At 46.6% G+C, this 18,442-nt stretch overlaps 1 protein-coding gene across 14 annotated transcripts in view; it reads left to right on the forward strand.

Moving 5' to 3' along the window:
• SEPT11 (septin 11) overlaps window positions 1-18,442 on the forward strand; it is a 135,533-nt gene that overhangs the window by 103,535 nt on the left and 13,556 nt on the right. For 13 of the 14 annotated variants that reach the window (XR_002346719.1, XM_021101474.1, XM_021101476.1 and 10 more), the window contains 5 exons: window positions 584-779; window positions 7,981-8,167; window positions 12,849-13,010; window positions 16,262-16,358; window positions 17,378-17,546. Coding sequence is in view for 13 of the 14 variants with exons in the window: in XM_003129096.6 (XP_003129144.1) it covers window positions 584-779; window positions 7,981-8,167; window positions 12,849-13,010; window positions 16,262-16,358; window positions 17,378-17,546 (811 nt within the window). In the remaining variant the exon portion in view is untranslated. The remainder of the gene's footprint in view (window positions 1-583; window positions 780-7,980; window positions 8,168-12,848; window positions 13,011-16,261; window positions 16,359-17,377; window positions 17,547-18,442) is intronic. The other variant, XM_021101477.1, reaches the window with a different exon arrangement.

The following is an 18,442-nucleotide window of genomic DNA, read 5'->3' on the forward strand; positions in this document are numbered from 1 at the left end:
TTTCATTGAGACCGTGCATGAGAAGCTCTGCTCTGGACCTGGCACAGAGGAAAAGCTCAGCACCTGCAGCTGGGTTTGTTACTATCACTGTTCTTTGTCAAGAGTGTTGTTTTGAAAAATGGAATTCTTTTTCGCAACATTAGATGGTATCAGATAATTCATTAGAAATTGCATCTGTCTTTGTAACTTTCCTAGGAACTCGGCAATATAGACTTTTTTTTTAAAGTGATACAGTTTTACACGCCAACAAGGAAGAGCTACGCTTTATGTCTTTGTGTTGACCACAGACTGACCACAGGCAAGCTGATAGGTTCTGCATGTCTCTTCTGGGGTAAAGAAGATCATCTTGATCTGTAAGCTCAAGATCTTTTCTGCTCAGTGGTTTTTGAAATTCACTAAGGCATTTCTAGGGAGTTATTCTAGCGATCTCACATGGAAAGAACATCCTTTTGTAATGGGATTTCTGAGGATCCTGACTTTGCAAAGAAATGTTACAGGCGTGATTGTGAAAAACTGCCAATGACGTGAACTCATGTCTCAGAGGCATCGACACATTCTCTGATTTCTTCTTGTGGTCATGCAGGCGAGACGGGCATTGGCAAATCCACGCTAATGGACACTTTATTCAACACCAAATTTGAAAGTGACCCAGCTACTCACAATGAACCGGGTGTCCGGTTAAAAGCCAGAAGTTATGAGCTTCAGGAAAGCAACGTGCGGCTGAAGTTAACCATCGTGGACACCGTGGGCTTCGGAGACCAGATAAATAAGGATGACAGGTACATCTAGGGGTTTCGAGGGGATATAAATGGATGAGAAGGTAACAGGACCCATCCTGGGTAAAGGCAAAGACTAAGGGTTCGCAAGTTATGGGGCTTAGTCTCCTGTCCCCTAAAAGATAAGACATTCTTGTCCTCTGAGAAATTTTCTTAGAGTGTTCTTCAGGTCAGAATCAGCTCATGTGACTGATTCCAGCTACTGTAAGCAGAAAAGCGATTTGTTTGAAGGAATAAGCTAGCTTATGACATTTTTCCAGGAGTTACAGAGCTAGGTTTGAGGGCTTCCCCTCCTGGAAAAGCAATCTAGAGAAATTACCTATGGTTACCGAAACTCCTGCCACCAGCTAACTTATATAGTTCCGTGCCTGTGATGCTGGGGCAGGTCTCTAGAATCTCCACCAATCTGCCCCCCCACTATGAACCAGATGCTTTCACCCTTGCTTGCAAGAAGAAGCCCTTTCCCTGTGTTGTGGTCTCTGCCTTGTGTGGGTCACTCCCTGCATCTGTTTGACAGAAAGCAGACCACATCCAGAACACTGGCTGCAAGGGAGTCCAGGAAGTGTGGTTTCTGGGTTTTGTTGTTATTAATGCTGGGGTTAAAAAGGGGGGGGGGGCATGAAAAAGTAAAAGGAGTTTGGAATGAGCATTTGCCGTGCTCTCCTCGTCTCTGCAGCGGATCGGGATATTTGAATTAATCCCCAGATTCCTACAGAGCTGAATGAAGTCTCCAAGTGGACATGATTTTGCCCAAGAAGCCACAGCCTGGGATTGAGGAGACTGGGTTGCGGTCTGGGTTCTGCCCATGACCAGCTGCGGGCCCTCTCGCCCCTAAGGGAATTACACTAGTTCTTAGGTCTCTTCTCTTCTTAGGTGAGGTCTCAGGAAGCCTGGAGGAAGGGTGTGGTAATAATAGAGAGTTTGGCTGTGTTTTGGTGCCTTTGGCAACAGTGGTATCGGCTTCTAAAATCCCAGAGCGAAGAAAGCATTTTTATGAAAGATAAAGATTTTTGGAAGAAATCGTCATTCATTTCCAGCCAGCGCAGGATCTTAATATTGATGCCGTGGTGCCAGCACTGTGAGGCCTTTGTGGATTGTCTCCATCTTCCTGTAGGCTGCTTGGAGCTGGGTGGCCCGCTGGGCGCAGAATGGCCACATTGAGTCTGAATAATGATGGTGGTTTGAGTGCAGCCTACTGAGGAATTCAGGTCACTCTCTATCCAGAGAGGGCTTGGTAAGCGAATTAGATAATGCGTACAACAAACTTCTGTGTCGCTGTGGCAGAAAGACATCTTTAACCTGCTTAAGAAAGAAAATATCTTTTCAGAATTCTGGTCTAGTAGTTTGAGGAGAGAAGCCATTAGCTGTGAGTCAGTCTTGTGTAGTCATTCACTAAAGCTGCCTTACATAAACTCACAGATGATCTTATGATAAGATAATATGGTGAGGCTTTATTTGTATAAAAACATACGTACTCAGTGTATAAAGTCAAGCAAGTTTGACTTTTTTCCTCTGAAGTTGCTGTATGCCCTTATTTGAGGAAAGCTGCTAATCCTTAAAACTTCCTGGTACACACCCATATGTTAATCTCAAGATCACCCATCCTATCTCATGGTTATTTTAAATATATTTTAAGTATCTCCATTCATTCTTAAAAGAAGTTTGAGAGAGTTACAATGAAATTGTCCCTTGCTCAAAGATAATTCCAGAAGGAGGCTTCCAGAGACATTTTTGTTCAGTGACCACTTAAGGGGACTAAGACATCAGATCATTGAGTTACATTATGTTTGCTTAGGGCTCAGAAATTTCATTAGTACAGGTTTGTTTGTTTGTTTTCATTTTCCTCAAAACATGTGTATGTGTGTGTTTTGTAAAGAGGAATTTGAAGTATTTTTATCCAGAGCTGTGTATTAGCTAGATAAAATTTTAACTGTTTTTGATATAAATATATGGGTACACAGTAATGACAGAGAAATATTTAAGTCATGCTCTAGCTAAGCACTGAACTGTATTTTATCTATAGAACAATTTCAGTGCTCTTCCATACACATTGGCCTGTAGTAACAGGAGCAATTGTTAGCCAGAGTAAGAAGGATTTTATTTTGCATCTGTCAAAATGGACTGTCTGTACATTGTGTTGGAGCGGGGGACAGCTAAGCTCAGCCCCTGCAGCTGAGCAGTTGATCTTAATTTATGACCCCGATGCCTGCCTGAAGGCTGTTTCTAATGCCCAGTGAAACAGATGAAGACAGAGCCCGGTGACAAGCAGAAGAGCCCCAGTGCATTGTGGGAGCCAGGGAGGGAGCCAGGGCTCCCGGTCCTTGCACAGTCAGGTCTGCATCTCTGACCTGCGCCTGTTTCTCCCTGGGGTCGTGCACTCCCTGATGGGAAGACAGCGGCCTGACCTTCCCAGGCTGCCTTCCTGCAGGAGTGAGAACTGCCCTCTGGCATTTTGCTGCTGAGATCCCACGAGCTGTCCCAGCACAGAGTCGTGGCCTCAGCACTGCCGCAGCAATTTTACTTCTCCCCTAAACGGGGACTTTCCTGCAGTCTGGTAGGTTTTCACTCGCCAGCCCGGAACAGCAGGTGGCCAGTGCGGTGTGGAGCCACATATATGCAGCTGGAGGCTTCTTTAAGAAATTATCTGACTCATTCAGGGCAAATAATAGTTTCCAAGGAAACTTAGAAGAGAGGAAGTGTGATATTAACCTAACCTAGATACCAAATTTTTTTTTTTCTCCTGAAATTTCTTGACAGCTGTTGCATAACTTCTGTAAGTGGCATTTCGTACCCTGTGCCCCAGAAGGACTGGTGACACGGTTGACTATTAACCCACATGACCACTGCTAAAAAAAGTCATTACTCAGACAGGGTCTGCTTCCATCAAAAATTGGAAGGGAGATCTGCATTTTTGTATCAATATGTAAACATAAGGGAAGGATGCTGTTTCTCTAAACCCATGATTATTTTTACTACTTTGGGGATTAGGCAAGCTTTTCTGCCATCGATGCAAGACTTCAAGAATGTCCCAGTTTGTTTATGTAGGCTTCAGACATGTCAGCATTCCTGCATCATTATCTGCCTGGGACCAGGCTAGCTAGATGGAGGCAGGAAGAGCGATCTGGTGAGGTCTCCTGTTTTGCTTAAGAGCACCATTAACTCTTTGTGGTCTAAGGGCCTCCTTGTTTTGATGTCTGTACTCTTCTGTGAGGAAGGAAAGAGATCTGGGCCAAAAGAGGAACCAAGTTTTGCCCCAGTGCTTGAAAGAGAATTCATGTGCCCCACATTTGGGAGACAGGGCATCAGTGGCATTATTACAAAATATAAGATAATCAGCCCTGAAAAGCATGGATGATTGAAATCCACTGAGAGAATCCTCAGACTCACCAAGTCTTCATCAGAGTTGTAAAATGGTAATGGAGTGGACTGTTTGCTCTTTATTTTTTTTCAATTTTTATTTTATTTTTTAATTTTTTGCTATAGTTGATTTACAATGTTCTATTTCTGCTGTACAGAAAAGTGGCCCAGTCATCCATATATGTATATGTATATACACACATTCTTTTTTTTTCTTTTTTTTTTTTTTTTTTTTTTTTTTTTTTTTGCTTTTTAGGGCTGCATTTGCAGCGTATGGCAGTTCCCAGGCTAGGGGTCAGATCAGTGCTGCAGCTGCCGGTCTACACCACAGCCATGGCAATGCCAGATCCAAGCCGCATCTGCAACTTACACCGCAGCTCATGGCAAGGCCAGATCCTTAACCCACTGAGTGGGGCCAGGGATTGAACCCTCATCCTCATGGATACTAATCAAGGTTGTCACCACTGAGCCACAATGGGAACTCCCAATTTTTTGTAGTTTTTATGGTGGGAGATTCATGGGGGCAAGAAAAAGTGGTGGGTAAAAGGAATATCCTCATGCCTTAAAAGGAGATTGTGTGAAAATGTAAGGACTAGATCTGATTGGCACCCCACCCCCACCCCCTTCCTCTGCTTGATGGGGCTACAATCCAGAGAAGTTGGAATTGGGCAAACAGAATAGAGATAGGTATCCTTGCTGTAAGAATGGAAACCAGCAAAGGGCAAAATGGGAATGACGATCCCTTATCTTTATGACTTTGAATGTAGCTGACAAGCAGACAGGAGTAGGAGAGAAGGCAGAGAGTTGTGTTTAAAGGATGTGAAGGGAAGGACAGAGCCACTGGGCTGACTCCTCATTCATCACGAAGAAACTATTTCATCAACATGATTAAATCTTGAACACAGGGAATAATGATTTTGGTAAATAGTTCTCCTGTAAGACATCGATTTGTTTATAGTGACACAGGGGGTAAATGGATGAGATTTCTTGCTCGAAGTGTGGGAGGCAGCGAGGGGGTCTCCGGGTGGACCCCAGGGTTCTGAACCGGCCAGTGGTATAGATGGAGGCGCCATTTGCGGAGCTGAGGAGTGTGGGTGAGTGTAGGTTTGGGGACAAGAGGCAGAGTTTGATTTTGCACACATTTAGTTAGAAGAGCAAATGCTAGTATCTGGTAAGCATTTGGGTGAATTGGTCTGAAACTTGGGTGGAAGATCTGTTTAAGTGCAGTGTAGGAATAAATGTGATTTTTCCAAGGAAACGACATACAGGGAAAAGAAAGCGATTGAAAAGATTGGTCAGAAGTTCCCTGGTGGCTCAGCAGGTTAAGGATCTGGCGTTGTCCCCGCTCGGTGTGGGTTCTATCCCTAGCCAGGGAACTTCCTTGTTTTGTGGGCGTGGCCAAAACAACAAAAAGAAAGGGGCCAGAACTCCTTAACAGGGGAAGGCAGAAGGAAGCCCGAGGTGTAAGAGAACAAAAGATGTCTGGCTATTCTGACTGCAGGACAGGAAGCTTTCCTCACCAGGAAAGGACAGATGATATGCATCCTGAAATCTTGGAGGGTTGGAATCCAAACCAAAGGCAAAAAGAAAATTCACAGAAAGAAGAAAGTACTTGGACCTCCGTTGGGGGAGGTGCTGAAATGCTGGGGAGACAGGAGGGAGCAACCGCTTGTCAGCTGCTGTTCCTCCCTTGGGGCTAAGAGGGTGTGTGTGTGTGTGTGTGTAGGGGGGGGACCCTGACTCCCCCTGACACAAGCCTCAGGGTCGGAGCCTGGAAAGTCAGGCCCTGCACTCACAGGGCATGGGTGGCGCCAGAGTGGCCTGGTCCCCTGCCCTGCAGGCTGTGAGCTCATTGCACAACAGTTACCATGGAAGCAGGTCACTGTGAAGTTCCTCCCCCCCCAATCTTTTCAAAAGTCAGGCTTGTTTTTCTCTTGCTATTTATCATAATACTGTGAAATAGTTATACCTCATGCTTATATGGCAGTTCTTTATATATATTAGCTCACTTGCTTCTCACATGAGCTCTCTGATATAGGTACTATTTTTGTCCTTGATGTTACCTATGAGGAAATTGAGACACAGAGAGGTTTAGTAACTTGTCCAAAGTCACACAGCTAGTAAATTTGGAATTGGAGTTTGGGCTTAGGCGTTCTGGCTTGAGTCTATGCTTCTAACCACCATTTTATTTAACTATTCTCACATAATAATAATTATTACTATTGTTATGTAATACCTGCCTACATTTTCTAATTTTAAAATGTAGGAAAATCTTATTACTTGCTCATTCTTTTTGAAGTCAAAGTGGGATTTCTGTTGTAATGTTTAGAATTTTATTGAGGCACGTTCTACGTTTTCTTTGAACTTCTAGAGATTTTGTCTGCTTAAACTGAATCAATGGATTGTGATAAATCACCAAGGGAAAATATATGAAAACATTCTTCTTTCACTTTTGGTCATAAATTTTTGTTTTGTTTTTATTTATTTATTTATTTATTTTTTCGTTTAAGACATCTGCTGTCATCCTCATTATAAAAGATTTATAGGTCCCTTTCAGGGATTTCAGTTTAATTTATGGATCTGAGAGTTGAGTGTTGAAAGGTTTTTATTTTTCTTGAAGCTTAAATCATTCCTCAGCAAGGTAGTTAAGTTTGGGGGAAGAATTAACCCATTTTATTCTGAATGTCCCTTATCTCATTGCTGCTGCCGCTGACTTCTGCCCAGTCGCCTTGGAGGCTTTTCCGCAGTGACCTAATGTACTACTTAACCCCCGGAGAACCTCTGGTTTATTGGGTATAGAGTCCTAGTATGTCATTAACAGTTGTGTTTGTGGTCACTTAATAGAATCATGGGTCATTATCCAAAACAGATTTGAATTCTGACTTGGTGAGAAGAGAGGGTTACAGAGTTTACCTTCAAATTATAAAATTTGAAAGTTGTAAGGAATCTTGATGCTAATGGTCCAGGGACTTCAGTTTCTAGGTGAGGTCATGGCATGTGCGTGGCGGTGCAGGGACAGGGCTCAGGAGCACAGGGGCTGCCAGCAGGAGGTGAGGCCACATCCTGAAACTGAAGACCAGTTTCTTTCCTTTTTTATTTTTCTCCTTATTTTTAGGGCCGCACCGGCAGCAAATGGAAGGTCCCAAGCAAGGGGTCAAATTGGAGATGCAGCTGCTGGCGACACCACAGCCACAGCAACACGGGATCCGGGATATGTCTTCGACCTACACCACAGCTTACGGCCCTGCTGGATCCTAACCCACTGAGCGAGGCCAGGGATCGAACCCACATCCTCGTGGTTGCTAGTTGGGTTCATTACTGCTGAGCCACCACGGGAACTCCAGCAGTTTCATTTTGCACAGCGGTGCCCATTAGTTGGTAGAGCCTATCAAAAACCGCTTTCTTGGGCCTGATCGTGAGGCTCAGTTGTGGCCCAGCAGGAACGAATGCCACAGTCTCTTAGCAACACTGTCCTGGGGGCCATGGAGGAAGTGACAGTGTGTCCCCCATACTTATAACGTCTGTTTTAGAGGACAGAGGTTATCCAGGGGAATGATAGGAAGAAGACTGTTCTGGGTAGGGGCCGGTGTGAGCAAAGGGCACAGAGGCAGGCGCAAGCTTGATGTTGGGGCAGCAAGGGTGAGCCAGGGAGGCAGTGGAGAGAGGGGCCTGGGGTGAGGTTCAGGGGCCAGATGGCCCAGGGTCTGGGCTGCCAAGGAAAGGAACTGGGGCTTTAGCTCCTAGCAAAGAGGGAGCCTCTGAAAACTTTCCTGGAGGATTGCCCACAGGGGTTTGACCAGCAGCATGCTGATTTGAAAACTGTTTTTAAAAACCTTCTGCATTCTAGCTACAAGCCCATAGTGGAATATATCGATGCCCAGTTTGAAGCCTACTTGCAAGAGGAATTGAAGATCAAACGTTCCCTCTTCAACTACCACGACACCAGGATCCACGCCTGTCTCTACTTTATCGCCCCAACCGGGCACTCGCTGAAGTCCCTGGACCTGGTCACCATGAAGAAGCTGGACAGCAAGGTACACACTGCCGCTCTGGGTACTGTCCACTCCCTGTAAGGCCACCTTTATCCCAAGGCCCCGATGTACCCTCTGCTTTCGGTATAATTTGGTGCTTTGTTTTAAGGGGTTTTTTTTAGAGGAGTTTTAGGTTTGTAGCCAAGTCAGGAGGCAGGTATGGAGGTTTTCCGTGTGCCCCTGTACCCCCCCCACCACGTAGCTTCCCCCATTGCCAACCAACGTCCCTGCCACATGGTGCTGGTGTTGCAGTTAAAGAACCTACACGGACACATCATCGTCACCCAAGTCCATGGTTTGCATGAGGGCTCTCTCGTGCCCTCTGCGGGCTCAGACACACTGACACATAGTCATCGCTGTGCTGTCATACAGGGTAGCTGCACTGCCCTAAAGGTCGTCTCTGTCCTGACTCTTTGGCCCTCCCCTCTTCCTAACCCCCTGGTTTACAGAACCATAAGGTTTAACAGTGCGAGAAAAATGGTTTAAAACTGTACTGGATATCGGGACAAACCAACAAAACCACGTAGCTCATCACAAAGTATTTTTAGTTCCTCAATTAGCACTAGTGTGTGCTCTGCTGAGGGCATTATATGGGGTTATATCGGGAGTTATATGGCGGAAACACCTAAATGGTCATGGGAAGGGTTAAATTTAGGGAGATTGAACTATAATTCATAATTTGTTTATTTTCTTAAAAGCTTGCTTGCTCTCTTTTTTTTTTTTTTTTTTTTTTTTGTCTTTTTAGGGCCACACCCACAACATATGGAGATTACCAGGATAGGGGTGGAATCAGAGCTGTAGCTGCTGGCCTACACCACAGCCACAGCAATGCCAGATCTGAGCCGCATCTGCAACCTACACCACAGCTCATGGCAATACCAGATCCTTAACCCACTGAGCCAGGCCAGGAATCGAACCTGCATCCTCATGGATGCCAGTCAGATTCATTTCCGCTGTGCAACAATGGGAACTCCACTAAAAGCTTTCTTTAAATCTCTCTTTGAAATGTTTTCATAGGTTTGGCTTTAATGTGAGATTTAGAATGAAAAGGTGTCCATTTTTTATCTATGTGATAACTGCTTAGATTCTAAAACAAAACTGCACCATGTGTTTAAAAGAAGTAGAGTCTTAGATTGCATTCGACCGCTGATCTTTGCACCTTTATAACCTCTTTCACAACATTTGAAGCAAGGGGCGGATGAGTTTTAAAACATTTGATGATTTGCTTTATGATTAATTTGATTTTCCATTTTGAAATAAATGGAAAACTACATTCTGAAATAAAGAAGCAGCCAGTGGCAATAAGAAAAAACACAAAATTTAGCTATGGAATTTCCTCTTAGAATCTAACCTCTTTTTTTTTTTTTTTTTTTTTGTCTTTTCTAGGGCCACTCCCTGGGCATATGGAGGTTCCCAGGCTAGGGCTTGAATCAGAGCTGTAGCCACGGGCCTACGCCACAGCCATAGCAACACAGGATCCAAGCCGCATCTGTGATTTACACCACAGCTCACGGCAACGCTGGTCCTTAACCCATTGAGTGAGGCCAGGGATTGAACCCGCAACCTCATGGTTCCTAGTCGGATTCGTTAACCACTGTGCCACAACGGGAACTCCGAGTCTAACCTCCTTTTGAGTTCAATAAAAAGTCTTAACATCTTTAGGAGTTCCCACCATGGCATAGTGGGTTAAAAATCCAACTGCAGCGACTCTGGTCTCTGTGGAGGAGTGAATTCAATCCTTGGCCCAGTGAGTGGGTTAAAAGATCTGGCATGGCCACAGCTGCGGTTTGGATTCAATCCCTGCCCAGGAACTTCCATATGTGGTGGATGCAGCCATAAAAAGAAAAAGAAGACAAAAAGTCTTATCTTTAGAGAGCTTTGTTGAGTATTACTTTCTGTCCAAACAACACTGTTTAAAAGCTGCTTTCTCTCCAGAGAGCCATATTAGTGAGAGAACGCTGAGAAGATCAGCCTGTCCCCAAAGCCTGTGCCTGGGCCAGCCCACAAAGGGCCCTTGGGGCCCTGCCAAGCCAGGCTCCCAGTGCCCTCAGCCTGTGCAGATGCACTGCTTTACAGAATCCTATCCACCAGCCAGAAAGACTGCACAGCTAGGGCACCCCTGGGAGAATCGAGAGAAACCCTTTCTCGTTTCATGTGACTCGCTGCAGTGAAGCCACAGATGGTGGAGGGATCTGGGCAGGGAGCCCTACTCCTTGAAAGAAGGGCTGGGATGCAGCAGAGGGAGGTGGCTTCCTCACCGAGGCCGGGCTTCTGGACCAACATAATATTCAACAATAGGATTATGCCTCATAGAGTTGATTTAAAAAAAGGGGGAAGAAAATAGGCACAACAAATACATCTAATAAAAACAAAACAGTCACTACAAGGAAGGTTAGACTGGGGAGTTGCCATCGTGCCTCAGTGGTAACGAACCCCACTAATATCCATGAGGACACAGGTTCAATCCCTGACCTCACTCAGTGGGTTAAGGATCCGGTGTTGCCGTGAGCTGTGGTGTAGGTCACGGATGCAGCTCAGATCCTGCGTTGCTGTGGCTGTGGTGTAGGCCTGCAGCTGCAGCTCCCATTGAACCCCTAGCCTGGGAATTTCCATATGCTGTGGGTGCAGCCCTGAAAAGACAAAAAAAAAAAAAAAAAAAAAAAAGAAAGTAGAAGGCTAAACTGCTTTCAAAGAACAGACATTGTAGAGCTGGAATGGTAGGGAGTATCTGAAAACAGTATTTGCAAAGGTTTATTGATACAAGTAAAGTGAAGAGTTAAGGCCAATGTATAATTTCAGAAAAGATTTCCAGGCACCTGCCACTGAGGAGGAAGAGATCTTAAATCTCAATTGCTTGGTTCATCTGTCTACTCTGGTCAAATTGGCCATGAAACTCTGCACCTCTGTCACTTTGTCTATGTTGACATTAACTACATATTAAATGTGTGCAAACGTTAGCCAGTAAGAACAGCAGGGAGGTGTTTATTCCCCAGGTCCTGATCCAAACATTCCCTCAGTATCGGTGAGGTCTGCCTCCATCTGCAGTTTTCTGGAGGCAGCCCACGTGTGATAAGGTTGGGAGTGGGTTGAGGAATAGGAAAGAAGAGGTTTTACCATCAGCCTGTCATCTGATTCTGGTTTATCAGGGATTTTTCATCTGGCTCTTGGAATAAAAGGAGAAGCAAAGAAATGCAGACATGACCCAGAACCCCCTCTACCCCCAAAGATGCCCTCTTCTTTGGCTAGGACACTTGCTCACCGAGCCTATTCCCTCCTCACCTGAGCTGAGTGAAGAGCTTAGTCCAGTGTCAGATGTCAGATGTCAGTAGCATCTTATTGAAACCTCTGTACCAACCAGCAAATAGAAGAAAGTTAATCTTAAAAAATGATTCTTGGAGTTCCCTGGTGGATAGCACTTAAGGCCCCGGCATTGTCACTGCTCTGAATTGGGTTTGATCCCTGGCCTGGGAACTTCTGCATGCCTTGGGCCCAGCCAAAAAACAGACAAAAAAATGATTCTGCCATTGTCAAGCTCCAAGTTTTCTCCTGGTCTTTCTTTGTAAATGATACTCTGAAAGTGGACCTTGTTTTTGGCCCCAGATCTCATTCTGGCATGAAGAAGCAGTGTCTTAGAAGCCAATTTTCAAGAGAATTTGTTGGTGTAATTTTGAAAAATTTAAAAGTAGGTGGACCCATTTTTGTTGTGGTTAATACTTAGGTCTCAGAGTTCCCCTTGTGGCTCAGTGGGTTAATAATCCAGAGTTATCTCTCTGGGGATGCTGGTTCGATCCCTGGCCTCGATTATTGGGTTAAGGATCCTGCATTGCCTAGAGCAGCAACATAGGCCACAGATGAGGCTCAGAGCCGGTGTTTATATGGCTGTGGCATAGGCTTCAGCTGCAGCTTCATTTGACCCCCAGCCCAGGAATTTCTATATGCCACAGGTGCTGCTGTAAAAAGAAAAAACTTAGGAGTTCCTGTTGTGGCTCAGTGGTTAACGAATCCGACTAGGAACCATGAGATTGCAGGTTCGATCCCTGGCCTTGCTCGGTAGGTTAGGGATCCGGCGTTGCCGTGAGCTGTGGTGTAGGCTGGTGGCTACAGTTCTGATTAGGCCCCTATCCTGGGAACCTCTATATGCTGCAGGAGTGGCCCTAGAAGAGACAAAAAAAAAAAAAAGCTTCTCTGCTCCTGGCCGTCTTCAGGTCCTCAGAAGAAAGAAAGGGTTCTATCCTGTGTAGAGCTGATTATTCTGCTGTTCTGACCGATGACAATTTTGGTATTAGGCTGTTAGGAACATGCAAAAATCAAGCTCCTAAAGTAGCTGGGAGGCGTCTAAAAGGAGTGGTTGGTTACTCAAAGAATAGGCTGCTTTGTTATCGCTGTTTGTCATAGAGTAACACTTCCTTTCACACTGTAGAGAAGGATGAGGTGGCACAGAAGAGGAAATTACGAGGATGATTTCTTTCAGCACCAGATGGGAGGAAGTAAAGGTGTTCAGAGATGGAACTAAAAGATTATCCCATTGCTTCTTAACTTCACAGCTAGGTTGGATGTCCAGTTTTTAATTATCATCTCTATTTTCCACGTGAAGTTTTACAGTATCTGTTTGTTTATTGTATTCATTTGTCTGTTTTTCTTATGTGGGAATTGTATAAAAATGGGGGGTGTGTTTGGTTTATAGGTGAACATCATTCCAATCATTGCAAAAGCCGACACCATCGCCAAGAACGAACTGCACAAGTTCAAGAGTAAGATCATGAGTGAACTGGTCAGCAATGGCGTCCAGATATATCAGTTCCCCACCGATGAAGAAACAGTGGCAGAGATTAATGCAACGATGAGTGTAAGTCCTCAAGTAAGAAAAGGCCAACCAGTGATTTTCCTGAAAGCTTTTCCTGAGTGGCAGCCTTGGCAGTGGCTAGAACACTGGACGGGGAGTCGGATGTCCTCAGTGTGGTCCCAGCTCCGCCACTGCTGAGTCAAGTCATTTCACCACCCTGCTCCTCAGTTTTCCATCCGTCACGTGGGAGGGTTAGGTGTAAAGAAAGGAAAGTTGTCACAAGGGAGAGTGGTCAGACTCATTCAAAAGCAGAACCAAAGCCTTCACGCAAAAGAGCCGTGGGGGGGAGTTCCTGTCGTGGCGCAGTGGTTAACGGATCCAACTAGGAACCATGAGGTTTCGGGTTCGATCCCCGGCCTTGCTCAGTGGGTTAAGGATCCGGTGTTGCCGTGAGCTGTGGTGTAGGTCGCAGATGCAGCTAGGATCCTGCGTTGCTGTGGTTGTGGTATAGGCCAGCGGCTACAGCTCCAATTCGACCCCTAGCCTGGGAACCTCCATATGCTGAGGGAGCGCCCCTAGAAAAGGCAAAAAGACCAAAAAAAAAAAAAAGAAGAGAATTGAGGGGTTTGGGCCCAGTGTGAAGTCATTGCTTAGCTCGGTGCCACCACCACAAATGGCCGACCAATAACAGGTTCTGTTTCAAGGCACTTAGAAGAGATTCTGGGGAGGGAATTCATACACAGGATTCCAGTCCTAAAATTCTCCGGTTCCGGGTACCAAGAGCTTCACAATGACAGTAGTGCCTGACGTTTTGACACCTACAGGGGTTTGCTATGCATCAGGCACCATTCATGGCTCCACATTCAATGCTCAGAGCAGCCCCACGGGGATGCTAGTATCCTTCCCACCTCGCGTGGGAGGAGACCTAGGGGAGCACAGCTTCGGGTGGCGGGGCAGGATGTGCACCTGGGCAGCTTGGCTCTAGCTGACCTCTGACCCTTTATCCTGATGGCCACGCATTCGGGAGCAGAGAAGGTGACCACGTTGTCAGGAGCTCAGGCTGTGACGGCGCTGTTCTGTTCTGCTGCACAATTGCGATTTGGGGTCAGTGTGGGATCCAGGAAGTAGCAAGAATGAGTCCCATCCAATTTTTCTCTATATCCCTTCCCATCTTTTTAAATCACTTGCCTGGCCGTGAAGCTAAATTTGTGTTAAATTTCTTGGAAAGAAAATGCCCATGAACCTCTGCTCTTTCTCTCTCATTATCAGGTTCATGGAAGTGACATTCCCAAATTAATCTTGCTCTTTATCAAGAAGTCTTCTTGGAGGCTCTTCCTTGCAGACAGCTCTTGGTGATGAAAGCCCATGTGACGTGTGGAAAGCAGATGTCATTGGCAGCTGCTTTTGTCTCTCCGTTGGGGTGAAGAAAGCAGTTTCCTTGGGCGTCACATCACGATGTTGGCTGGAAGGGTCCTGTTGCTTCCAGACTTGGGGAAAAAAAATGCTTTCTTTCATTCCACCAGTATGAGAGGAACGAGCAAATATAAATATCTTGAGCATCAGACAAAATAGCCTGTAGGCAGCCTGCGCTGGAGGGTTAGGCCAAGCTCTCTGCAGGAGGGGATTCAGCTTTAAAACATTCTCATGTTTTTCATTTTATCTGTGGTGCAAGAACTCTGGACCAGGGAGCCCCGAGTAATAATTCTCAGAGCAGCCGTTTCAAATGTGATTCTTCCACGCTAACAGGAAAAAGAGAGAATGAATGTTTTTTCCCCAGAATGTAGCCGTAGCTACCAGCTAAACCATTGTGGCACAGCTAGGTGTCTTGAACCTATCTCGGCTCAAGATACGTCTGGTGCAAGGCCTGAGCCAATAACTTGGGCTATGGTGTATTTCTCATTTGAGTTTTGTGTGATGATTCAACTTTCAAAAGCAATGCTGTTCAACAGATATATGAGCCACAAGTAATTTAAAATTTTCCAGTAGCCACGTTTAAAAAAGCGAAAAGAAACATGACACTAGTTCTAAGAACTTATTTAATGCAACATATCAAAAATGTTATCATTTCAACATGTGATATGAAAATTAGTGAGATTTTTTTGCAGTTGGGCTTTGAAATCCAAAATATATTGTACAATTACAGCACACCCCAAACTTGGGTGCATACCCAGTTTACTCCTAATATACTTAAAAGTTTTTCAATATGAAATAAGTACCAAAGCAATAATTTCCCTTTATGTTTGCATTCATGTTTTTTTCTTTTTTTAAAATATAATTTATTTTATTTTTTGTCTTTTTAGGGCCACACCCATGGCATATGGAGGTTCCCAGGCTAGGGGTCTAATCAGAGCTGTAGCCGCCGGCCTACACCAGAGCCACAGCAACATGGGATCCAAGCCACGTCTGCAACCTACACCACAGCCACAGCAACATGGAATCCGAGCCACATCTGCAACCTACACCATAGTTCACAGCAATGCCAGATCCCTGACCCACTGAGTGAGGGCAGGTATCAGACCCAGCACCTCATGGTTACTAGTCAGATTCATTCTGCTGCACCACAACAGGAATGCCTGTTTGCATCTATGTTGATAGAACTGATGGTTCATTTTTTAGAACTGACGGTTCATTTTTTAGAAGACTGGAGTTTGAAGCAAAATGCAGTCCTGCCAAAGCAATAAAGTTATATTTAATAGAAAAATATTTTGTACTGCTTCCCATTAAAATTCAAATACAGGCGTTCCAGCTGTGGCACAGTGGGTTAAGAATCTAACTGCCATGCTCGGGTTGCTGTGGAGGCCTGGGTTTGATCCCTGGCCCGGGACAGTGAGTTAAAGGATCTGGAGTTGCTGCAGCTGTGGCATAGGTCACAGCTGCAGCTTGGATTAAATCCTTGGCCTGAGAACTTCCATATGCTGGGGTGTGGGCATAATTGATAAATATAATTAAAAAAATCAATTCAAATTAAATTAATTAAACGTAAATAAAATAAAAATTTTCTTGACCCCATACACTCAATAGTCATATATGTTAGTGGCTACTCGGGGACAATGGATGTCCCACGCTTAGTGTATAGTCACCACAGACTCCTAGTTTTCCCTTGAGCCTGGCTTATCAGACATTCCTACCTGGTGGTGGAAGGGGCCGGTTCACGAAGCCCACCCTCACTGAGCCGTCAAGTTCCCTCGATCCTCTGCCCCCGCACGCCCCCTGCACCCAGCAGATTTCTGCGGGCAGGGTGAGCCTGGAGGCCAGAGAAAGCCATCTTCACAGTGCGGGGTGGCTGACCACTCTCTGCGCTGCTTGCTTGGCAGGTCCACCTCCCGTTCGCCGTGGTGGGCAGCACCGAAGAGGTGAAGATTGGCAACAAGATGGCAAAGGCCAGGCAGTACCCCTGGGGCGTTGTGCAGGGTATGTGCGCGTCTCGGAAAGGGCTCCCTCTCCCGGAACCCCAGGGTGACGTCCCCACCGGGTTTGGGCTGATCCTCCACATGGGCAGGCAGAAGGGGGCGGCAGCTGTGAAGGTGAGAGAGAGATGGTGACCCGACAGGTAAGGCCTGGAGAGAGGTGGACCCAGAGCCCAAGTGCCAACGGGGCAGCCTCTGGGGACTGCCGGGGTGAGTGGGCAGGTTAGGATAAATCCCTGAGAGAGAGAGATCTGCCCTTGGAGTGTGAACCAGCTTCATTAGCAAAGTGTAAGAAAGCTGTAGGAAGTTCCCGTCATGACACAGCAGAAACGAATCCGACTGGGAACCATGAGGTTGCGGGTTGGATCCCTGGCCTCGCTCAGTGGGTTAAGGATCCAGCGTTGCCTGATCTGTGCCTGCCGTGTGGGCGGGGCACCTGTAGCTCCCATTGGACCCATAGCCTGGGAACCTCCATATGCCACAGGTGTGGCCCCTCAAAAAAGAAAGACAGTGACCCTTTTCATGGATCTTCCCAAATTCTCTACAGTAAGAAAACTTTCTTCATAGTCTTATTGATAAAATTAAAGGAGTTATATAAAACCTGCCTTATACGGGCCTCGACAGCACAGAGGAGTAGAAATCAAGCTGGCTTTGGAGACAGTGTCTGAATGTGGGCTCTGCTCCCTCCCTCATCAGAGCCACCCTCTGTGTCCGCCAAGCAGGTCCCAGGGCCTGCCTGGCAGAATTGCTTACGAAGTCGAGGTGGTACTTTTAAAGCTCCTCCAGGGGGCCCTGTCCCCAGCGGGCACAGGGCAGTTGCCGTCCCCCTCGGCAGTCACCGTCACTGCCGTCAGAAGCCCTGTCTTGTAAGGGCGTCGGGAGGGTCCGGTAAGGGACCTACAGGCGGCTCGGAGACCTCAGATTTCAGGAGGTTGATGGTCCCAACACCTTGGAATCGTCACTTCCGATTTCAGTGACACGGCTGCTGAGCGCCCTCCCCGCTTTCGTCCCCGTCCTTTGCAGTTGAGAATGAAAACCATTGCGATTTTGTGAAACTCCGGGAGATGCTGATCCGTGTGAACATGGAAGATTTGCGAGAACAGACTCACACCCGCCATTATGAACTGTATCGGCGCTGCAAGCTCGAAGAGATGGGGTTCAAGGACACTGATCCTGACAGCAAACCCTTCAGGTAGGAGGGCACCCAGCTGCCGGGCCCCCAGGCAGCGGGGCAGGGGTGGGCTGGTGCATCACAGAACCCCTTGCTGGACTGAGATATGGGTGCCAGAGGGGACGGGTGGGGCGACGACAACCGCTTGCGTCATCTCTGTAACGGGTGTGGGACTAAGTGATGCAAATTGGGAGCTGTGACTGGCCGTCCACAGCCACATGAAGTGTGCTTTCTGAGGCAGGGCAGAGGGTGCCTCTGTCTTCATCTTTTCATAGAGGTTCCCCCCACACACACACACATAGAGATGGAACGAAAGGAACCCCAGGAGAATGGAGCCCACATGCCCCCCCCCTCATTCAGACCCAGGCACTGGGCCAGGGGCAGCAGGCTGGGTTCAAGGCTCCGCCCTGCCGCTACCCAACTCTTTACCTGTCTGAGCCTCGGGTTCTTTATTTTTTGGACGAAGTGAAAAACTTTATTGGAAAGGGGCGGTCTGGCAGAGAGCTGCAGGGTAAGGGAACCCAGGAGAACTGTTCTTGGGCCTCCGATTCTTCATCTGTAAAACCAGGAACTGGAGGAGATTGGGGGACAGTTAGATCTAGTGAGAGGACTTGTTCCAGAACATGCCACAGAGGAGGTGTTCCAGGCATTGTGGACCCCTGCAATCTGTGTCCAGCTGTCTTCGTCACACCCAGTGGTGTGAAGGCAGCCCGAGACCCCAAGGTGTGAATGGGCGTGGCTCTATCCTGATTTGCAAAAACAGGTGGGGCCAGATTTCGCCCTCAGGCTGTAATTTGCTGGCCCCTGGACTAGAGGGCAGGGCAGAAGTGAAAGTGCAGAGGTCATTGACCTCCATCAATGCTACCAACTGTTCGACACAGCTGTGCTCTTTTCACCTCTGGAATTTGGAGTCTGTG

The sequence above is a fragment of the Sus scrofa genome, chromosome 8 (assembly GCF_000003025.6).
Source record: "Sus scrofa isolate TJ Tabasco breed Duroc chromosome 8, Sscrofa11.1, whole genome shotgun sequence".
Classification (NCBI taxonomy): domain Eukaryota; kingdom Metazoa; phylum Chordata; class Mammalia; order Artiodactyla; family Suidae; genus Sus; species Sus scrofa.